Source organism: Neofelis nebulosa, chromosome 9 (assembly GCF_028018385.1).
Source record: "Neofelis nebulosa isolate mNeoNeb1 chromosome 9, mNeoNeb1.pri, whole genome shotgun sequence".
Classification (NCBI taxonomy): Eukaryota; Metazoa; Chordata; class Mammalia; order Carnivora; family Felidae; genus Neofelis; species Neofelis nebulosa.
Window position 1 is genome coordinate 106,237,170 of NC_080790.1, and position 21,594 is coordinate 106,258,763.

General features: G+C 42.8%; 1 protein-coding gene across 1 annotated transcript; it reads right to left on the minus strand.

The window, feature by feature from the left end:
• Positions 1–1,337: 1,337 nt before the first annotated feature.
• Positions 1,338–17,789, minus strand: LAMP5 (lysosomal associated membrane protein family member 5). The gene is made up of 6 exons (XM_058684898.1): positions 17,125–17,789; positions 16,416–16,588; positions 15,906–16,037; positions 15,673–15,778; positions 14,104–14,292; positions 1,338–2,204 (listed from the first exon to the last, which is right to left on the minus strand). The coding sequence occupies exons 1-6, from the start codon at positions 17,186–17,188 to the stop codon at positions 2,026–2,028; spliced, it is 843 nt and encodes a 280-aa protein (XP_058540881.1). The 5' UTR covers positions 17,189–17,789; the 3' UTR covers positions 1,338–2,025.
• Positions 17,790–21,594: the final 3,805 nt, after the last annotated feature.

Below are 21,594 nucleotides of genomic sequence, written 5' to 3' on the forward strand. Positions count from 1 at the left end.
AGGTCACAATCTCGCGGTCTGTGAGTTCGAGCCCCGCGTCAGGCTCTGGGCTGATGGCTCGGAGCCTGGAGCCTGTTTCAGATTCTGTGTCTCCCTCTCTCTCTGTCCCTCCCCCGTTCATGCTCTGTCTCTCTGTCCCAAAAATAAAAATAAAAAAAAAAAAGAACAACCTGTGTATGTATGTCAGCCCTCCCCCATAGACTCAAAGTTGTCAGTTTACCCCTGTATATTCAGCACAAGAGACTGCTCAGTAGGTGCTCAAAACCTGTTTGTTGAACAAATGAATGAATGACAATACCAAAAACTAATCATGAATCCTATGTTTTGTGAAAGTAAAATTTTTAAAAGACACAAATTTCCTTTTGTAAAAGTAAAGAGATACAGAGTATTGAGAAGTGTGAGTCAGGTCTAAAATTTTTTTTTTTCCTGAAGGGGTTACAGAGTGCAAGGGTAACTCACTGATACATCTAAGTGACCATTTCTCCCCAGATTCTTGGGTGGTTCCAAATGGGAAGTTTTTAAAAAATACATGAGATGCTAAAAAGGAAAGGGCAATGTCAAGTTCGGGGCACGGAGTGACAAGATGGCAGATGATAGAAGGTATCTCCTTTTCCTTGTGCAATGTCCAACTGTTATGAGGAACCAGGGCTTCTTCCTCACTGGAACTGAGCACTGAAGAGAGAGAGTGCAGGGGAAGAAACTAGCAGATTGACAGGGCAGCAAACAAACAAGTAATGAAACAGCAATTGACTGATATTTATCAAGATTTGCTGGGATAATGGACTTCCAAGGATACGCTACTTTTAGCAGTTGAAGACTTGGTCTTCAACCAAGATGAACACATGAGTTGCTCTCATACGATGGAGATGGTATGGGGTATGGAGAGATTCCCACCTAACACCGAAGAAAAGAATTTCTCCTACCCTTGCTCAGATTTTTCAGAAAAATTCTTATTTAGAAAGTGAGTGAAATTCAAACTATGTCCATTTCTCTAGAAAGTTTCAGCATATATTTTACTTCAAATACAACTCATCCTAGGCTACCATGTTCAGACCAGCTTTTTAATCTGAAGTTCAATGCCAAATTCAAGACCAGGAAACATCAAAAACAATAGTAGACCAATTATTCAAAAGGCACCATTATTAAAACTATCTTTGTCAAAATAATTCCATGTTTGTTCACCTGGAAAAACCAACCTCCGTCTTTCAGCTTCCCTGCCCTTTCTTTGCTCTCATCTTGCAGAAATGAAAGCCCATCTTCAACATTCCTCTCTCTTCTCTGAATGCCAAAGAAACCATTTTAGTTTTGTTTTCTTGTTTCAAGAAAGCAGCCAAATGTTAGACAGTAGTGTGTTTTAATTCATTTTGAAAAACAAACTCACATGATTGATTCTTCAGGTCCCCTTACTTGGACCTGACACATTATGAAGTCCGAACAGCTCTGCATAGTTACATTAAACAGGTTCTTGTGCTGCAAAGTCACCGGGTGCAGGTAGCAGTGAAACATTCCCAAGACAATCACTAGACATGCAGAATGCCAGCCAGAAGCAAGGATCACTTTCAGGGGTCTTGCTGTAGGGAGCATGATGCTGTATTTTGTGTGCATTGACAACTGTATAAGGTAGGCCAAGGGAGCGAAGCACCCCCCATTTCTCTGAACCCAAAGGGGTGTCTTTCCAAAAGAAGTGTCTTTCAATCCCTAAACTTCGAGCCAGATACTCCTCTGAGTTGTATGTGTTGCTCCTTGGAGAGTCAAAGCCAAGCCACCATGAGCATGAAGCCTGGCTGACCCCTCCCTCCTCATTCCCCAAAGTGGAGAGAATGCCACTTACCCCATGAATCCAAAAGAATCCCCCCCTACCCATCCCTGGGTTTAAGCATGGACGCAGGCCAAGCAAGCCTTGGACACCCAGGCCTGTTGCATTGTAGCTATGTTGGTGTATCCCATGTACAAGGTGGAAAAGTGCTTTTCTCTACCTGACCCAGCCGGGATAGGGGGATTTGGGGGCTGCCTGCCTAATGGCCCCTAGCCCATGTGCTTATATTGGGATTGGTCCCTAGGGATCTGCACCTGGTTGGCAGTCATTTTGTGGTGGATGTGGTAAATCGCCAGTGTTACCACAATGACGAGGCCTAGGATGAGCCCCAAAATCAGGGGCAAGGTTTCCTCCAACTGCTCCCGCTCATCCACCGGACACTTATGTTCTGAAATGGGAAAGAAGAAAAGAAATCAGCTCCTGTCAAAACATTTTAAATCATAAGCTCTCCTATCAAAACAAAAAGAGAAATGGAGGTGAAAAGATTTCTCAAGGAACATTTGGGGAGACTCTTTTATTTAGAAATAATGTTTCCCCAACCAACCATAAGGATGAACCACTTAATATTTCTGCACAAGGTAAAAATAAAATGTATCAGTTAAACAGGGCAACAGTCGGTCATTGGATTCCTGGCAGGTGCCAATAAAACATCCAGACAATTGATTTCAATTTTCAGAGTTTCAGCATTAAACACAGCCACCATCATTTTTATTGTTGGTTTAATTTTTTAACTTTTTACTGAAGTATATGTACACACAGAGAATTTCACACAATATAGAGCTTTCAAAAAGACTGAAAATATCAAGTGTTGGTAATGATATGGAGCAGTTAGAACTCATATATTGTTAGTGGAAGATGGTACAACCACTTTGTAAAACTGTCCAGTAGTTTCTAATAAAGGGAAGTATACACCTACCTACCTACTAACACAGCATTCCATTCCTAGGTTTTTACTTAAGAATAATGAAAACATATGGACACAAAAAGGCTTGAGCATAAATGTTTGCAGAAACTTTATTCACAATAGCTTAAAACTGGAAACAATCCAAATGTCCATCAAAGTGGAATGGAAAAACAATGGAATATTAATAATAAAAAGGGATGAATAAAAAGGAATGAACACATAACAAAATGGATGAATCTCAAAAATACTATGTTCAGTGAAAACTCTAAGACATGAAGAGTACATATATGTGATTCCATTTACATGAAGTTCAAGAGCAGGTAAAACTAAGTCTATGGTGATTGAAATCAGAAAAGTGCTTATATATGGGGAGCAGGACAGGGAACATCCAAGTGTGATGGAAATATCCTGTATTTTGATCTAGGTAAGGGTTACATGGTTGCAAGTACAGGTAAACATGCATCAAGCTATGGGGTGCCTGGGTGGCTCAATTGGTTAAGCATCCAACTTCGGCTCAGGTCATGATCTCATGGTCCAATAGTTTGAGCCCCACGTTGGGCTCTGTGTTGACAGCTCAGAGCCTGCAGCTTGCTTCAGAGTCTGTGTCTCCCTCTCTCTCTGCCCCTCCCCCACTCGTTCTCTCCCTGTCTCTCTCTCTCTCAAAAATAAATAAACATTAAAAAAATGTGTCAAGCTAAATTTTTTAGATTTTTGCATTTTGATATGTGTAAATTATACTACAATTTTAAAAAAGAGAGTGCAGAACTTCATGAGTTTTCACAAATGAACATCCCATGTAACCAGCACCTAGGTCAAGAAAGAAAATGTTACCAGCACGTTGGTGTTGACTCCGTTTTACTCTCTTACCCCCAAGACAGTTTAATAGCCCTTTGCCTCAATTTTTAACTAGAACCAGAAAAACAATTTGGGGCAACGTGTTGGTCACATAGTTTGTAGATCTGAGCAGAACTACATTCCTAGAAACCAGGAAACGTTTGCTCAGGCTCCTTTGCTCCTTGTGGGTAACTGATGGCCTCTTCACCAAGCTCATGAGCCACAACCGGAGAAAACAGCTTTAGATATCTGTTCATAAAGACCAAGTTTTTAAGTCAGGGTGACCCAGTAAACATTTACTGAGCACCAACTGTGTGCCAGGCTCCTCCATGTTGACACAGTCCTTCATCTCACCTCTCCTGAGGCCAGCAGAAAGGAGAATTAGGCCTGAGCTTATTCTAGTAATTAGAGTCTGGAAGATTATGGACAAACATATAGCTTATGAAAAGCTGTATACTTGGGGCACCTGGGTTGAGCATACAACTCTTGATTTTGGCTCAGGTAACGATCTCACTGTCATGAGATCGAGCCCCAAGTCAGGCTCTGAGTTGAAGTGGAGCCTGCTTAAGATTCTCTCTCCCATTCCCTCTGCCTCTCTCCCCACTTGTGCACACTCTCTGTCTCTCTGTCTCTCTCTCTCAAAATAAAAATAAAATAAAGGCTGTATACTTAATACGCATGGTTCCTAAATTAACTTTCAGTTCTAAGCACAAAGATTTTCTCATTTAATCCCCATGACAGCCTTATGAGATAAATACTGTTATTATACCCATTACCTAGAAGGTAGAATGAAGCTAAGTAATTTTCCCAGGGGAAATGAAGCCCCAACTTGAATTCCGACAGCCTAACTCAACAGCACAATCAGGGGGGCAGTTAGCAGACATGAGCTAGGGGTAGAGTTAGGGTCAGGTCAGTAGCAGACCTGACCTACTGGCATTTAGAGGCTACAGAATCAGAAGAGGGGGCAGGAAGAGGGCTTCCGGGCTCTGGGGCTATGTGTACTGGTCACAGAGGTACATTCAATTTCTGAAAATTCAGTGAGGGTCATACTTATTACCAAGAGGTATGAGGGTACTTTCAGGGGGGATGGATATGTTGTTTTTTTCTGGACTGTAGTGATGACTTCATAGGTGTATTCCTAAGAATTTCTCATATCATACACTTAAATGTGTGAAGTTTATTGTATTTCAATTACAACCTGAACAAAAGTGTTTAAAATAAATAAGTAAACATACACATACATACATACATACATTTCCTGATTGAAAAAAGAAGAGATTTTTTTACAGGGAAGATTTTTTAAAAAGACATTTTGGCAAATGTTAAGGAAGGGCTAAGGACCTATTATTAGCACTAAATTGAGAATTTCTCTTTATTATAATCAGGACTAAAAAGAATCAGTAGGGGACTTTTATTTTTGACTATTTGATTAAATTCTAATGAGTTCCACACTTTCAGTGTCGGCCTGCAGCCCAACATACCCATTTCCCCCGGGAAAAGTCTTAAGGTTGTTACAGCAGCACCAGGAACAGCTATGGGCCCAGAGCTCCATACCCAGAAGGTTGCTTTTTCCCCCATGATACCACACTGCCCCTTTGAAGAGAAAAATGAGTAGAAATGGGGTTTCTTAGGGTAGGGATTTTATTAACAACAAAAACTATTTGTTTTCCCCAACAGGCTGTTGCCTGTGAAATGTCAATGTAGATTGTGGGCTTTGCTCATTTTCTATGTACTACTCGCAAACTTACACCCTGATATTCATAACATGCCCCTTTCAAGCACACCTGACTGTAGCTAATGAGGTAACTTTGGGAAAGCCCCTAGGGCACCTAAGGATAGGGGCTGGTTGCCAGGAGAACTAAACTTGTGACCAGAAAGTTGGAACTTTCAGCCCCCACCCCCTTGATTTCCAGAGAGGGGAAAGTGGCTAGAGCTTGAGTTCAATCACCAATGGCCAATTATTTAACCAACTGTGCCTATGTAATGAAGCCTCAATAAAAACACCAAAGGATGGGATTCAGAGAGCTTCTGGTCAGTGAACACATGGAGATTTGGGACAAGTGGTGGGCTTGGAAAGAGCCTGGAACCTCCACCATCTTTCCCTGTGTCTTACCCTATGCATCTCCTACATATAGCTGTTCCTGAGTTATATCCTTTTATAATAAACTGGTAACTTAGTGAGTAAAATATATCTCTGAGTTCTGTGAGCCTCTCTAGAATTCAAGGAGAAGATCATGGAAACCCCTGATTGTAAGTTGATCGGAAGCCTAGGTGACAGTCTGGACTTGCAGTTGATATCTGCAATGGAGATGGGGAGCAGTCTTGTAGGAGACAGCCCTTAACCCGTGGGATTTGATGGTATTTTCAGGTAGTGTCAGCAGTGAGTTGAATTGCAGAACACCCAGCTGCTGTCAGAGAATTGCTCAGTGGTTGGGAAAAACACCCACACATCTGAATTGGTATCAGAATCATACTACCCAAAGTATTATCTTTTTTTTTAACTTTTTAAAAAATGTTTTTAAAGTGCTTATTTTTGCGAGAGAGACAGAGCTCCAGCAAGGCAGGGGCAGAGAGAGAGGGAGAGACACAGAATCCGAAGCAGGCTCCAGGCTTTGAGCTGTCAGCACAGAGCCCAATGTGGGCCTCGAACCCATGAGCTGCGAGACCATGGCCTGTGCCATGACACTTAACCGACTGAGCCCCCCAGGTGCTCCCCAGAGTATTACCTTTAAATAGATAATAACTTTAGTATAGTTATGGGAGAATAACATCTCATATCCCATTCTTCAAGGAAGGCAGAGGGGAAAAGCACAATATATTCTGACCAAAAAAATTATGGTTAAAATACCATTGTGGTTTAGTTTCGTGTTTTTTTTTTAATTTTAATTCCAGTGTAGTTAACATACAGTGTTATATTAGTTTCAGGTGTACAATATGGCGATTCAAAAATTCTATACATCACTCAGTGCTCCTCATGACAAGTGTACTCTTAATCCCTGTCACCTATTTCACCCATCCCCTACCCACCTCCCCTCTGGTAACCACCAGTTTGTTCTCTATAGTTACGAGTCTGTTTTTGGTTTGTCTCCTTTTTTCTTTGCTCATTTGTTCTATTTCTTAAATTCCACATATGAGAGAAATCACATGATATTTATCTTTCTCTGACTTATTTCACTTAGCATTATAATTGTGGGTTACTTCTTAAAAATTATTTTTTGTGCCTTAGGAAAAAACCTGAACTAAACTCACCACAGAAAGGGGTATATAAAGGGAGCATTAAACTACAGACATGTCAAAAATAATCATGGGGAAGTAAGGGGATGTCAAAAATTATCATGAAAAATACTGAATCCCCATCCTCATCCATCCACATCCACTAAGTGGTCAAATAAGGGGACATTCCCAAGTCTGCCATCCCTTATCCACCCTTTCAAAATCCACAGAGCTCTGGAAATCCAGAGCACTTTGTATCATGCATTTGGCAGCAACACTTGAACTAATGTAGGATGCCCATGATTTCATGCATCCTACTTAGCATGAAGGTACACGTGTTTCACTGCAAGAAACAGATGTATTAATATATTTGATTACAGGGGGCTGCCTGGACTCTTCTGGGGTTTTCCATAATATATGGACTATGCACTAAATTATCTTCCTAAAGTCTCAAAAATCCTGAACTCTGAAACCCATCTATCCCCAAGGGTTTTAAATGAGAGACCGGGAGCTCACACAAGAGGGTCACACATTCCACGTTCAGGCTCAAGCCAGTGATTTCAAACTCTGCCTCTGACCCCGAGGGGAAATAGTGTTTTACATTGCAACTCAGAACATAGGTAGACAAACATAACCAAAACCAAGTTTTCACAAAACAATACTTATCCTGACCCTATGCATCTAATAATTTCCACTCCAGTCTATTCTCTTTAACTTAAAACAGTGCTGACCATGACCTACTAAGGCAGGAGATGCCATCTTTTTTTGCACCAGTAATGATGAAACTGGTGCAAACCAGTTGAAAACCCTTCTCAGAATCATGCTTACAAATGCATAAAGATAAGACACACACAATTATGAAGGAAAGATATTACACTGAAATTCAGCTCTCAAAATATGTTTAAATAAGTTGGGAGAAAGCAATACATGTACCCCTTTATTAGTACACATACTGGCTGGGCTTGCAAAGTAACAAGAAGCATCATTGTTACTTTGCAAGATCTACATAAGCAAATGGGGGATGAAAATATCTGTGATTTCTATTGGTGAGAAAGTCACCTCTAATTATTCATTAATTATCACCACTATTACTACTGTGAGTTGTTATCTTCATTTATGACTGAAGGGAATGTCAAAAATTAGAAATTTGAGAAAAGATGTAAATTTTTCCCACTGAAATTCACACATTCCCAGAATTCTATCCACAACCCTTATGGACCCCAAGGTTAAGATCCTTTGCCATAAATTGATTATATAACCCACAGATTATGAAACAGGAAGGCTCTAGGCTCTGCCTAGGAGAAGAACATCTTTTGGCTTAGACCACACTAAATCTGGCTTTGGATGCTCAGAGGCCCCTAATTCCCTGTTCACCTCCACAGGGCATGGGGTCCCTCGTGCCTCTGCCCTGGCTGGGCTCAGGGTTCTCAAGTGCACAAAACAGATCCTGAAGAGGATGGCATATGGCTGGAAAAGACAACAACCAGTCTAGCCATTGGAAAGAACCAGATAAAGACAAATCGGACAACAGAGGGTTAATCTATTGCCAGCTGCCAATTGCCGAATAAGGTACCCTCAACCATAAATCCAATGCTGCTGAAATTCTGATCCATCTTCAGTTCTCATTTTTAGCCCATGGTTTTGTTTTTTGTTTTTTGGGTTTTTTTGGTTACTTGTTTGTTTGATGACCACCATTTTTTGTGTGTTTGATGGTTTTATGTCCATCTCAATGGTGTATTTACTCCCTGAGGCGAACCAACCACAAGAACTCTTCATTGTTCCCCAAATGAAAACACTGAGATGGGCAGTAGGCAAAAAGGCAAGCTACCTGCTTTCTCAAGGTCTGCTAACACCCCAGACTATTCCTGTTCAAGGAAGGGGGCTGATTGGGCTTCTTCCACTCTCTGATAGGACAGCTGGAGGGAGGAGTTTGCCCCTCTTCCCATTTTCTCTGGGCTGGTTCTGGACTCCTGTAACCGCAGCAAAATGTGTTTTGTATTTTGAGAAAGAGCATAAATGGGCCTTGAAGACCTTTGGCTGTAGACAAGCAGGTACTTTTACCAAGATGTAAGCAGTAGCAATTAAAATAAGATAATAAAAGCAGTTGTTGATTGATGCCACTGTGCACCAGGCACATGGCATGCACAAGAAAGAGTTGTATAAATCTTTCTCACAATCCTATAAGCTCTGCCAGGGCAGGAAATTTCATATACCCCAGAACCTACGTGTAACAGACCCATCCAGACAGTGTCCTTGGCCGTCACTTTCTCACACATTGCAATGGGTTTTGCCTACAAGGCAGCCTAGAAGTCCCAGAGAGTCAATGCTCTTCCCCCACCCCAGCAGCCATCAGTGGTGGATAAAAGTTGATGGGTAAATGCATTGTTCCCACCTCTCAGGCTGGATAACTCTGACATGGGTTCTACACTCTCGGGGGTTCCAGCAGTGTCAGCCCCAGGTGCCCACAGTGGACACCTGCTCACTAATGCACGGGTACTGGTTGCCTTACTATCTCACTTCCCCAAGCCCTTCCCAGTGCTTTCTAGAACCACTTCCTAAATAAACTACTTGCACTTACATGCTTGCCTAGGATCTGCTCCTTGGGGAACCCAGCCTAAAACACTATGTTCCAGGAAAGTACCAGGAACACTGAATTCTACAACTGGCTAGTTACATAGCCCTACACTGGGGATCCACATTCCTGCCCTTGACACAGTTCTCAGCAGTGTTCATAACAGGATTATCTCCCCCTAGATGCATACCCAGGAGACCCTGAGGAGCAACTATGCATGCTGGGAGGTGCTATGTAAGTCACAGGTCTACACAATGCTGTGGATCAGCATCAGCTAAGCCTTCGTGCACGTGGCAGCCAGCCACAGGGTGCCCTACCGAGGGCTGGTGTACAGAGAACGGTAAGGCACGATCCTTTCCACTATAACACAGATGTGGTTAAAACACAGATGAGGTGGCATCTTCCAATCATGCTGTTAGGAACACTAATAAAAGGCTCATGAATTCAGGGTACTCAACAACCTGTGTAAAGGTGCCTCCTGTGCTCACATGTTTATTAGGAGCAGCTGAGGCTCTGAGTAAGCGCTCAGGATCTGACACCCAAAGACAGGCTCTTGCCCCAGCCCTGGCAGCCACTAGAAGGGCAGGCTTCACCAATAACTTCACTTCTCTGAGCCTCAGTTTCTCTGCAGTCATCTGGGATCTCAGCACCTTCTTTACAGGTTTGTTTGCTTGTTTTTCCCCCTTGAGAATTAAAAAGGGACCAGCCTATATGTGGTCACTTTTAAATGCCTTTTAAACCTGAATCTTTAAAAAAGGGAAACAGAGACTGGGTGCCTGAGTGGCTCAGTCGGTTGAGTGTCTGACTCTTGATTTCAGCTCAGGTCATGATCCTAAGGTTCGTGGGTTCAAGCCCTACATCAGGCTCTGAGCTGACAGTGCAGTGCAGAGACTCTGTCTCCTTCCCTCTCTTCCCCTCCCCTGCTCCTTCTCCTTCTCTCTCTCTTTCTCTCTCAAAATAAAGAAACTTTAAAAATTTTAAAACAAAGGGGAACAGAGATACCCTTTGCATTCTTTTATGTTTCTTTTGAAATTATGCATAAAAGTTGCCTTTAATTCAAGCCATTAAAATTCTCAGGCTGATCTGTTGCTTATCAGTAATGCAATCCTGATTCCATCACAGCCAAGAATCTCCAGGGGGCCCACAAAGGGACACACTTTAAGGACTTAATTGTGGAAGGACACATTAATCAACCCCAACTGAGAGACATGAGGTGCTTTGAACTGCAGGGTGGTCATTACCATACAAGTGTATTGGTTATAGAAATGAGCCAAAGTAGCCTCGGTGTATTGGCCCCTAGGTGGTTTATTTTTTCACTGCAGGCTGAGACTATTAGCTCTAAAGCCTATCATGCCAAACTCAAATTTTTACACATCTAATTATTTAAAAACCAGCCCAAAGAAGCATATTTTTAGCTATTTAGAGCCTGCCTGCTTTGCATACCAAACCTCACCCAACAGCTGTTACCCATTGATAAGATAGGCCTTGGCCTCTGCTGCCCCTCAGAGCTCTCTGACCCAGAGACTTCTTACCGTGCTGCTGAGCCATATTGCCTAGACACGTAAGCCCCCTCCCCAGTACCCCTCTCCCTGCCAGGAGGTCCTATGCCCTCCTCCCTTCTGGCTGGTGGTCCCCATATGCCTCTCTCTGGATAGTCTCATGCTCTGACCAGCTTCCGCTCTCATGCAACCCTGTCCAAGCACCACCCAACAAAACTTGTATATTATTGCCTCTCAAGGTCATATCTTTTCCTTGATCAGCTCAAGATTCCTCAACCACCCCCCCACACACACACAGAGTATTCCACAGACCAGCAGCATCACCAGGGAGCTTGCTAGAAATGGAGCATCTTGGGCCCCGCCCCCAGACCTACTGAACCAGACTCTGCATGTTAGCAAGATTACCACAGTCGTGCACAATGCAGCTACAGATTCCTGTGCACACTGCAGTTGGAGACGTGCTGGGCTAAGAGACTTCTGTTGAGGATAAGCGTAGTAGCTGAGCTCAATGCACTAAAGGGATTTAAGTGATAAAGACGTCAACCCCCATTTGAGCTGCTCTCAATGCTGTGAGTATCCAGTAATCCATTTCACTGACCCTTTCTTGCTTTAGAGTCTATTAAACAGGCAGATGTGAAACTTCAGACTGACAGTATGGCCCCCTTACACAGGGAATGGTTTCTTCATTGGAAACCCTGTGGCTATAGGTCCTGCACACACGTGCCAAACCCACATATATACCCTGCAGCAGGCGTGCAGTTATAAGACCAGATATGGCCCCCTCCTCCACTCCCCCGCTTCCCTACGCGGGTGCAGGCTACTCATCCAGAGCCTCCTGAGCTTCTTTTCTGGGAAAGCAGGGGCGGGGGCAAGCCCCAGGTCCCCAAAAGGCACTTAAAAGGAATCTTTTGGATTCTACCAAATCAAATCAAATGATCCCTTGCAAAACACAGTGGGGGGCAGGTGCTGAAAGGCACAAATGGGAGGAGCCAGGAACAAAGGAACCCTGCCACACAAAGGCAAACGGATCCAGTGAGTGATTCTGAATGAGGCTTGCCTCCTCCCAGGAGCAGGAGCTTTGAGCCCCAGGGCACCATATAGGAGGGGACATCCTAATTATTACCCAGAAAAGCCTGAGACAAGTGCAGTTTGCTTGTGCTTAATAATACATATGCATTTAGAAAGTTCTACATGCTTACAAACTCTCTAAGTCTACCTAGCAACCGTGCCCCTCTAGGACCTGTAAGTGAATAAAACCTGGTTTTCAAACAAAGAAGGCCAAGACGTCCATGCTATGAACTTCACTGATTTTCAGGAAACCAGCTCTGGTCCTGATTCAGTGCTCATTTACTCTTATTTTGTATACCATTCTAAACACCGATGAGATTTGATTTCTCAGCTCATCAATGACTATCAGCAACAGTGTAGAAATAACCCAGAACGACTGGGGTGAGGTTGAAGTAAGGACCTAGTAAAAGCAGCCATCACAGAACAGATAGCACCAACCAGTAAAGAAGTGCCTAAGAACAGCTGACCAGTAAAAAACAAAGAGTAATTAGAGACTATGAAAAGTACCTGCATAAACTCAAACGTATCTGTGGTAGGAACACTGTGGGCTGATTCTACACAGTCCAGGATGTTCATAATGAATTCCTGGTCATCAGTAATCATAAGTCCAATCACATTTAATTATAGTTAATATTTTCAGTTGAAGAAAGACACTGTTATATTTTATAAACACTTATGTAATCAAACATATTTTTAAAACACTAGGGTCTTGACGCTTGTGAGTTTAATTTCAATTTTGTGAAGATCCATGAAAATGCAGTTAGCCCATCCTTCCCCAAGTGTGTGGAAGTAAGTACTGCACTGACTTACTAAACATATTAAATCCTGATTCATCTAATATTCAAGCATTTGGAAGTCTCCATTAATTGTGTCCACAGCTTCAGGATATCAATTCAGCCAAAGTTAACTGGGCATCTACAGTGTACCAAGCACTGTGTTAGGCATGAAAAATACAAAGATGAAAAAAGAAGTAGGGTTTTCTGTCAAAGACAGTTTAACTTAAGAATGTTCAAATGGTCTTTAAATGATCATGGTATTGGGGGAGGGGAGCATATATTCTACTCAATATAGTTTGAATTGGGAGGGGAATTTTATGAAAGCTGGATTCCCTGGGAAATGATCAAATGATTTGTGTATGACACAGATGGGGATTCCCTGATATCCTGTATGTTCTAATAGTTGTATTCATCTGGGGATCCCCACTCCAAAGGAAGGCATCCATAAAGCAATGAGAATCTCTCCCCATTTCTTAGCCACAAGGAATAAACAGAATATCAAACCATCTTTAACAACCTTCTCCAGATAAGAGAGAACAGATGAATTGAAAAATTGATTCACCCTACGTTTGCCTGGTAAAAATTGTTGCTAGACTCAGATAATTGCAGAAATGTGGACTCCCCTTGTGCCCAACTTCTGCTGGGATGCAGAGAACCAAGAGAATGTGGATGTCCTGAATCTGCCTCAGCTATATCCTGCCTGACCCCCTTTCAGAGACTAGCACAGACTGAGAAGAAGCCTTTCTCCACACCCCAGGAGGAAAAGATCAGGGGCCCCTGCTTTTCTGAAGCTTCAAGGGTAGCCCTCCTCACAAAGGTGAGTGCTAGAGTGAGGCAGGTCTCCATGAGTCTCTCTGTAGCACACACACACACACACACACCCCTATTGCATTCTAGCCACACAAAAACTTAGACTCACAGTGGTAGAAACTACAGCTGAAACTACCTGAAATAACATGGAGAAGTGAAGGCCCATGGAAGCAGAGGCCCTTCTGTAATCCATGGCTCTCTATGTAAGTGTTTGAGATTTTTAGCTGATTTTTCATTGGGAAATTTGCATCAAAATTATATATATATATTTTTCCAAACGGTCTTTGTTACCTCTTTCCCTATCAAGGTTCCTCTCTTGGCAAACAAAAAGGAGGAGAGGAAAGAAATAAAAAGAAGGGAAGGACCAAAGAAGAGAAAGTGGGAGAGGAAAGAATGAAATGAAGGAGGAAGGGAGAAGAAAGAACCATTGAGGAAGGTTGATCAGTTCACAGTCTAAAATATTATAGTGAGAGGAAGTGTCATGTCAGCCTGAAGAAAATACAAGTAGTAACAGCCTGAAACCCTGGCAGGTCCCTTTCCCCATCCACCCTGAAGTCAGCCTTCCCTTCCCTCCATCCTGTCTCCTCCCACACTGATCCCCAACAACCTACCTTCACTGAATACAAAATCAGAGATGATGTCAAAAGGCTGGATGTGTACCGCAGACAGAATCATGGTAACTGTCTTCTGTGGATCGCTGGAGGCTAGTGAAATGGTCTGCTGAGCTTGACACTGGTAGGACTTCCCAGCTGGGGTGACCAAGGCAGAGAGGTGATGTGAGTTGGCCGTGTGCTTCCCGGCTGCAGGGAAGGCCCAAAGCAATGGTTAGGCCCCTACTTCTGGAAGAATCCTAACCTCCTAACCTCCTGTGCCTCTCTCTCTCTCTCAGCTCCAGAAACCTCTCTGATCCTCTGTGTTGCCTAGCTGGGGCTGGAGCTCTGCAGAGGGCATCAAGTGGTGACAAAGGACAAGCACTCCCCTTCTTTCAGGAGCAGGGGTTCCTTAAACATTGATTTGAAATTTCTTTTCTGGAAAAGGAGAGTGATACCTAAAAACCCAACTCTGTTTACTATATGCAACCTGAAAATCGAGATTTCAAAGAAACAGAACAGTGATGTGGTTTTCCACATTTCACACTGGCCCACACAGAATTAAAGATCTTCAACAAAGCAGAGCTGGTTGCTGGTGCCCTAGGCAGACTTAACACACATATACACTCTTTGCAGGGCTGCCCCTTTTTCTCCTTTTCAGGTACATGTTTGTTGTTTTTCTCCCCTCTTTCCCTTTTTTGGAGAGGAAGGTCTCTAATTTAACTGGGAGCAGTGTTTGAATATGGATTTTGATGAAGAGAAGAAAATGTTCTTTTTACTGCAATGATAAAAAGGGGTGGAAAGGGAGACATGATCCGTATATTCTTTCATCTGTTCAATAAAAATCTTTTCCCAACACCAGTGCCCAGGTGATGGAAGGCCTCATTAGGAGATTACACAGTTTACTAAATAAATAGGTTGGTTAATTAATTAATTTGAATGTGGTCTTTGATGGCTCTTGCACATGTGAACATTCTTATTTGGGGAATGGCTGTTGCTCTTGCCACAATATTTTTGGAGGCTCTGGGAGAGTTGGAGCGATGGGCAGGAAAAGCTAATAAATTAGGACACGGTTCAGAATCTGCTCTGGGGTGACTGCAGTCAATGACTGAAGACCGAGTGTGAGCCGTAGGGCCACGAACAAAAAGATACTGCAGGCTAACCGAGAAAAGGAGTCACACTGCCCCTTTCAAGTTTCTGCGCATAAGAAGAAAAACCAGGGTGCAGGGGGGAAAAATTAGCTTCTCCGTGCTCCTTTAAAGGACAAATTATAAGAGATCCTCCTGAAGCAGCCAGGGGGAAGACAGGCCCTCAAGAGATGTCTCATCGAGGATCAGGCTACGGTGACCGACCGGCTGATCCTTAGGCCCGTGGTTCCTTGCTCATCTACAAGGCCTAAAGTCCAGAGGACACTCAGGTGCTCCCGCTTCCTCTACTTTGGAGAGAAAGCCCACGGCGGACGTGACCTGGGAGCGCAAAGTCAGGATCTGTTTCCATAAATTTCCTGAGGAATTTGGTCTCCATGCCTGGGCTCTCAGCAGTGCCCAGGCTTTCCCAGGCTTCCTCCTCAGCTTTGGGGCCTCTACTCACCACTGACTGCGTCTTTAAAATGGGTCTTCTCTAAGGAGTCATAGACAAACTGGACCTTGCTCAACCTCCACGTCGCCTCGGGTCCTTTGGACGCATTATGACTTTCCTGCCAAGAGGGAGGCGCGCGTCACTCGTCCCCGCGGCTTTTGGGTGAGGAAATCCTGGGGGCGGCCCCCGCCCACATCCACCCAGAGGTGGGCAGAGCCTCCTCTGCGCGTCCCCCTCGGGGTTACCTTTACAAACAGCATTTTGAGCGCATACGCGCGATCCACCCAGAACACCTGCAGCTCCGACTCGTTGTGGCCACAGCGGCCCTTCACCTCAGCTCCTCGGGTCAGGGAGATGTCGGCCTGTTCCGTGATCAGCTGGGAACACATACGCCCCGCACCCCCTCAGCGCACCCGGCCTCCGCGGGGGCTGTAAAGGGCAGCGCATTCAAACTCGGGGTGGCACGCCAGAGCGCTCCTTTGCGCGCGCGCTCGCAGGTCCCGGAACATGCGGTTAGATGCTTGCTCTGCGTGCAGACCCGGCCGTTAGGGAAGCAGAGAAAGGGGGATTACTTTCAAAGCAGGCAGGGCGAGCAGAAGGCGTTACAAGCCGGAACCCCCATGCAGCATTCGGGAGAAGCCTGCAGGGGCACAGAGGGGGAAGGCGGGCGACCCACGTCTTCCTGGGGCCTTGAAGGGGGATGCCCTTCGCCCCTGGAGCCCTAGGAGTAAGCCCGGAGGGAAAAGCTTCCTTACATCGACATAATTGCTGGCCCACACATCATAAGGGACAATAAATTTGGCTGCGAACTCGGCCATGAGACACGTCGTCCCATTTTCCCGCACCACAAATATATCTTTTTCAGGGTTAGTGGAAAGGCCTGAGAGATTTTCCACTTCTTGTTCTGCCATGATTCCAGCCGTTGTATCTGCGGAAAAACAAACCAAAAAAAAAATCCTCTCGGTTCCGGGCTCAGTGAGCCCACGCGTCGCGGGCACAGGGGTGGAGAAATCGTGGTCTGCAGGCTTTGGGGTGATAAAGTTCCTTGCCGGCTGCTGTGCGCTCTCCGAGCCATTTCCCTAACCTAGCGCCGACAATTTCAACTCCGTTGCTGTTAATTTATGATAAAAATAAAATTTTTAAATTTAAATCCTTACTATCTTGTAAGCCGACTGGTCTTTTCCTTCATCTTAGGCTTTTAAAACCAAATCTTTCTTGCCAATGCTCAGACCCCACGAAGCAGGCTCGTATAGCATTCTGTCTGAGATGTGCGGTACAGGTGTGTGGCCCTCTGGGGAATTCCCTGCCTCTGGCGGGAAGGCCCTCCACCCCGCCCGCAAAGAAGAAAGAAAATAACAAAACGTAAGGGCCACATTTTGACCTTAAGCTACTGGTTTTGCTCTGCTCGTTCTATTCTCTGCAAATAGTGCACCCTGCCCTCGCTGTGGCCCAAAAGCTACTCACGGAACAGCATCAGGAGAACTCGAAGTCTATAGACGCTGGAAAAGGCTCTTCCTCGGAGATCCATGCTCGCCGTGCAGCGAATGAGGCCAGATGTGCTGCTGCAGAGGCCGCCTGAGAGGGAATCCCTCAAAGTCGCCGCTGGAGTGAGCCGGGGTGAGCGAGGGGCGGGGGCACCGAGAGGGAGGCGGGGGGAAGCGCGTGTTCTCTGCGCGCTGCCGAAGACTTGGTGGCGGGTGCCGCACCGACCCGTGCAAGCTGAACGCGAGTCGGCTCACTGCGGAGGAACCGACCGAGAGGTGAGGGAGCTGTCCACGGCTGCGAGTACTGAAAGGGATCGGTTGTGTTGCAGGAGTGATTGTTGTGGCTTGGCTAGTGCAGCTAGCCAATGAGATTTGGGGGGGGCTAAAATTCTCCCTGAGTCTGTTTCCTGTTCTGCAATTGCATCCGCAGAGATGATTGTGTCCTGAGAAACTTAACAGCACTCTCAGACTTATTGACATCCCTACTAGGTACAGTTATTAGGTGGTGTAGACATCACATCCTTGGAGTCCTGGTTGCTGAAAATGCCTCTGGTTCCTGAAAGAAAACGGTAGAACACAAATTGTTGCTGCTTTGAGGGAGGAGGAGTAGGCAGAAATAGAGAAGGGAAATGCTATGGCAACAGTTTCCTGCATTTGGAGACATCCCCTTCTCTCCTCTGCTCTCAACGAGCTAATGGATTTAAAGTTAAATTGACGCCTCCCTAAATGAGGCCGTCAGTCAGTGCAGTATTCTGGCTTATTTTCTGTGAGTTCTGCTCTCTGACTGCATGAGGGCTCTAAACTCTGGGGTCATCTACCCTCACTCATTATATTGTGACTTTTCTGCCAAGAAGAATGTAAGTGAACCCGAAGTTTGTGAGGGTTGTCTAGGGTCTCTTAGGACAGTAATGTCACCTACTTTTGTAAACATAGACATTACACACATATTGCTCTATAGCATCCAGTGGGACAAAAAAAATACTACTGGACTAATTCCTATATTTACATTTTTGGTAGCTTGCTTTTTTAAAAATTTCTTGCTTCATAAATCAGAATACAGCTTTTTCAGCAATGAACATGCTGTCCTCATCAATTGTATTGATGTCCAAATATTTCATGTGTTACAGGATATTTAATTATGTGAATAATCAGTAATATAATGTCATAAAATAAACAATATCATATTAAGGGGGAAATTGCAAAGTATTTTCACATGCACTGTCAAATTTTATCCTCCTTACCACCTTAGAAGGTAGACAAGGGAACATTTGCCTTATGGTGGTTGTACACTCCCAAAACTGAGACTCAGAAAAATTAAATGACCTTGCCTAGTGTCACATGGTCAGTTAGAATTAAAATAGAAAAATCACATGCTTTAACTTCATAGGGACCATCTTCATTTTTCCTTATATAATACTTTGACTCCAAAATATACTATATCTTCATTTCCATAAAATCTTTATTCAATGACCAAATAACAAGCTGAAACCCAAAGTCTCTAATAAGATCAATAGCAATTCAAATTATGAAGTAATATTTAAATCAATACTATATTTTATATCTTCATTTTTATCTGGTATATTTCATTCAAGCATTTTTCAAGAACTTTGCATAAATGTTTATATACAGAAGGACTGAGGCCTTTGTGATTGATAAAAGTCAATTATTATGATTGCAATTTGCAAAATTTACATGCCTTGCAATTTGTCACCTTAGCAATTGCTATTACACATTTTCCTGTAGTATCATAAAAACTTTAAAAACAATGAGACATATGTAATGAAGCATTTATATTCTCTCTCCCTCCATTTTTCCCTCCAGTACTTTAATGAGGAAAGAAATGGATAGATTTTAGTTTAGTGTTCACAATTTATTACCTTTATGACCTTGTACAGATTATCATTTTCCTCAACTGAAAAACTGGAATACCTCAGGGGATGGCTGGTTAGGCCAAGTGAACTAATGAGTAGAACATCATTCAAAACAAAGACAAATTAATTTCATCATAAACATTAACTGAATACCTATTACTTGCACTATGTTTGGTGCTCTGGGAACCCAAAGATAAACCATTATAGAAGTAGAAGAGATGTCTGTGAAAGATTATGACAATTTTTCTTGTGATACATTATTGCAGATGTCCTCATTTATAGATTATTAAAAGATCAACTGAATTAATTGATGATTATCTGCTTTAATAAGAAAACATAGATGGGAAGTAGCATGGGTCATTAATCTTAAGTTGTTGTAGTTGATTATTGATTTCATTATAAATCAAATGGTTGTTCCTTTGAAATGGTTTCTTTCCATACCTGACATACATGATCTCTTTGTTGACACCAGAGAGTACTTCAAGAGTTAAAAGAAAAAAGGAAGCAGTTTTAACTCTTTCTTCCTGGAAGGATCATTCTCAAAACATAATTAAATTTCCTTTTAGGTGTTTAATCTTAAAGATAGCTTACAAAGATCCATTAGCTTCTCTATCTGTCCTCAGTGATTCTTATATTGCAATAACAATTGGATCATTTTTCCTACAACTTTCACCTACATTAATTAAATAACTTTCTAATCAAGCTTTAAAAAAATCTTCACTTCTCTGAAATCAGCAAAGAGCAAGTAAAACTCACCATTAAATCATATTTTAAGATAGTAACAAAGTTTTCCAAAATTTGTTCCATTCTTCATTTATTGAATGGGAGAGAAAATAGGAGAAGCTAACATAAACAAGTATACTCTTGTGGATAACGGTTGTGTCAATTTTCATTATTGCTGCTGGTGGTCAAAACAAAATGTCAGTGGTAAGTGTAACCCATGCATGTTGCCCTTGGAATCTTCTCTAGATCCTCTATGTCCTTCAAAGGATTCTTTTCAATTTGTGTACTTACTTATTTGGATTGGCCTTAATGAATCACATGCCATTGGGTGGTTACTATTTCACAGTAGTGAAAGAAGAGGCTCCTGTGTGTCTAGACCTTTCAGTTTTGATGGGAGAATAGAAGAAGATACATGAAGATGTAGACTTGTGTGGCACAAGATGGGCATAGACACACAGAAAAAGGTAAAGTAAGACAGCCATCCCCAGGGTGGGGTAGAACTGACCAAAGGAGGCCTCTTGGAGAAGGTGAATTTTGAAAAACATGGACAGATTGACCTGGTATCAAGGAAGACAAGGAAGACAATTGCCCTTGGCATTGCTAATGTAAGAAATATATATTAAATAGGAAAGCCAGTACAAAGATGTAACTCTTCATCTTTCCATGTTTATCAATTTGCATTAAAGAAGTTAGACCCAGAAGTTCACAATCGTTTATAGACTACATAGTCTCTATTTAATGTCTTTATGTGATAATATGCCCTACATATGGTATGCATATGCAAACCTTATTCTAAAAAAATTAAATATTCAAATTGTTAGGTGTATCTCTTAGTCACACAAATAATTGACTTGGATTTGTAGAACGAAGCAAAAAATTACAAAAATCAGAAAAAATGCTGATTAGAAACCATATTTGTGAACTTCAAAAGGGGAAAGCTCAGCTTTGTTACAGCTGAAATTTGGCTTGTTGATGTTTCAGTCCACTTTACAGTGAAATGTAAAAATGTACTCTGGCCCTATTATCCCCCAACTCTTCCAACACACACACACACACACACACACCCCCACTGGGAGCACACAAGGATTACAGAAGTAGGGATAATTTAACTAACCTGGACAAGGTGCACAGAGATGTCAAGCTGGAATTACTACTTACCAAAACCTTTTCTTGTATTCAGCGTATCACTGAACACTTATTTAATTTAATTTATTTACTGCCTTTCAAACCCTTTCTAGTATAAAAACGCTTTTGGATAAGAACTGAAAAGTAAGTGTACACAAGAATATTTTGTGTAGAAGTTTCCAAACCCTAGAATATTTGCAAAGAATGAGAAAGTGAAGCGTGCCTCTGATGCACTCAGTTTGCATGATCTTGGTAAAATTTCCCTCATCCTTTCTTTTCATTGGTCTCTCCTGCATCTATTTTAATGAAGCAAGAGCTGTTTCTGCAATGAGGGTAACCAGTGGAGGAGACAAGGCACCAGAATAATGGCTCTTTTATTGGCAAAGTATGTTTATGCTAAGTCCTTAGGAAATGTCCTTTTATGGGTTCATTTAGGATAAATGCCTTCACAGAGGAGAAAATGCGAGGGGGGAGGGGAAGACAAAGTCCATAAAGCAAACCCTGAATAAGCAGATGGTGAGGCTTGGTAGTCATTCCTGAAAAGTTCAGTAGCAAATGAGGCAGTAATTAGTTAACCATTTTTAAACTTGTTTTAAGTTAGTTACCACTAAGTTTCAATGTGTAAGATTTAGGCCTTGGAGTACAGCCCTCTCTGCTTTCCTAGCAGAGAGGAAAAGCTTAACGTGGGAGCAGGGAACTTCTCTGCAAAACAAAACAAAACAAAACAAAAC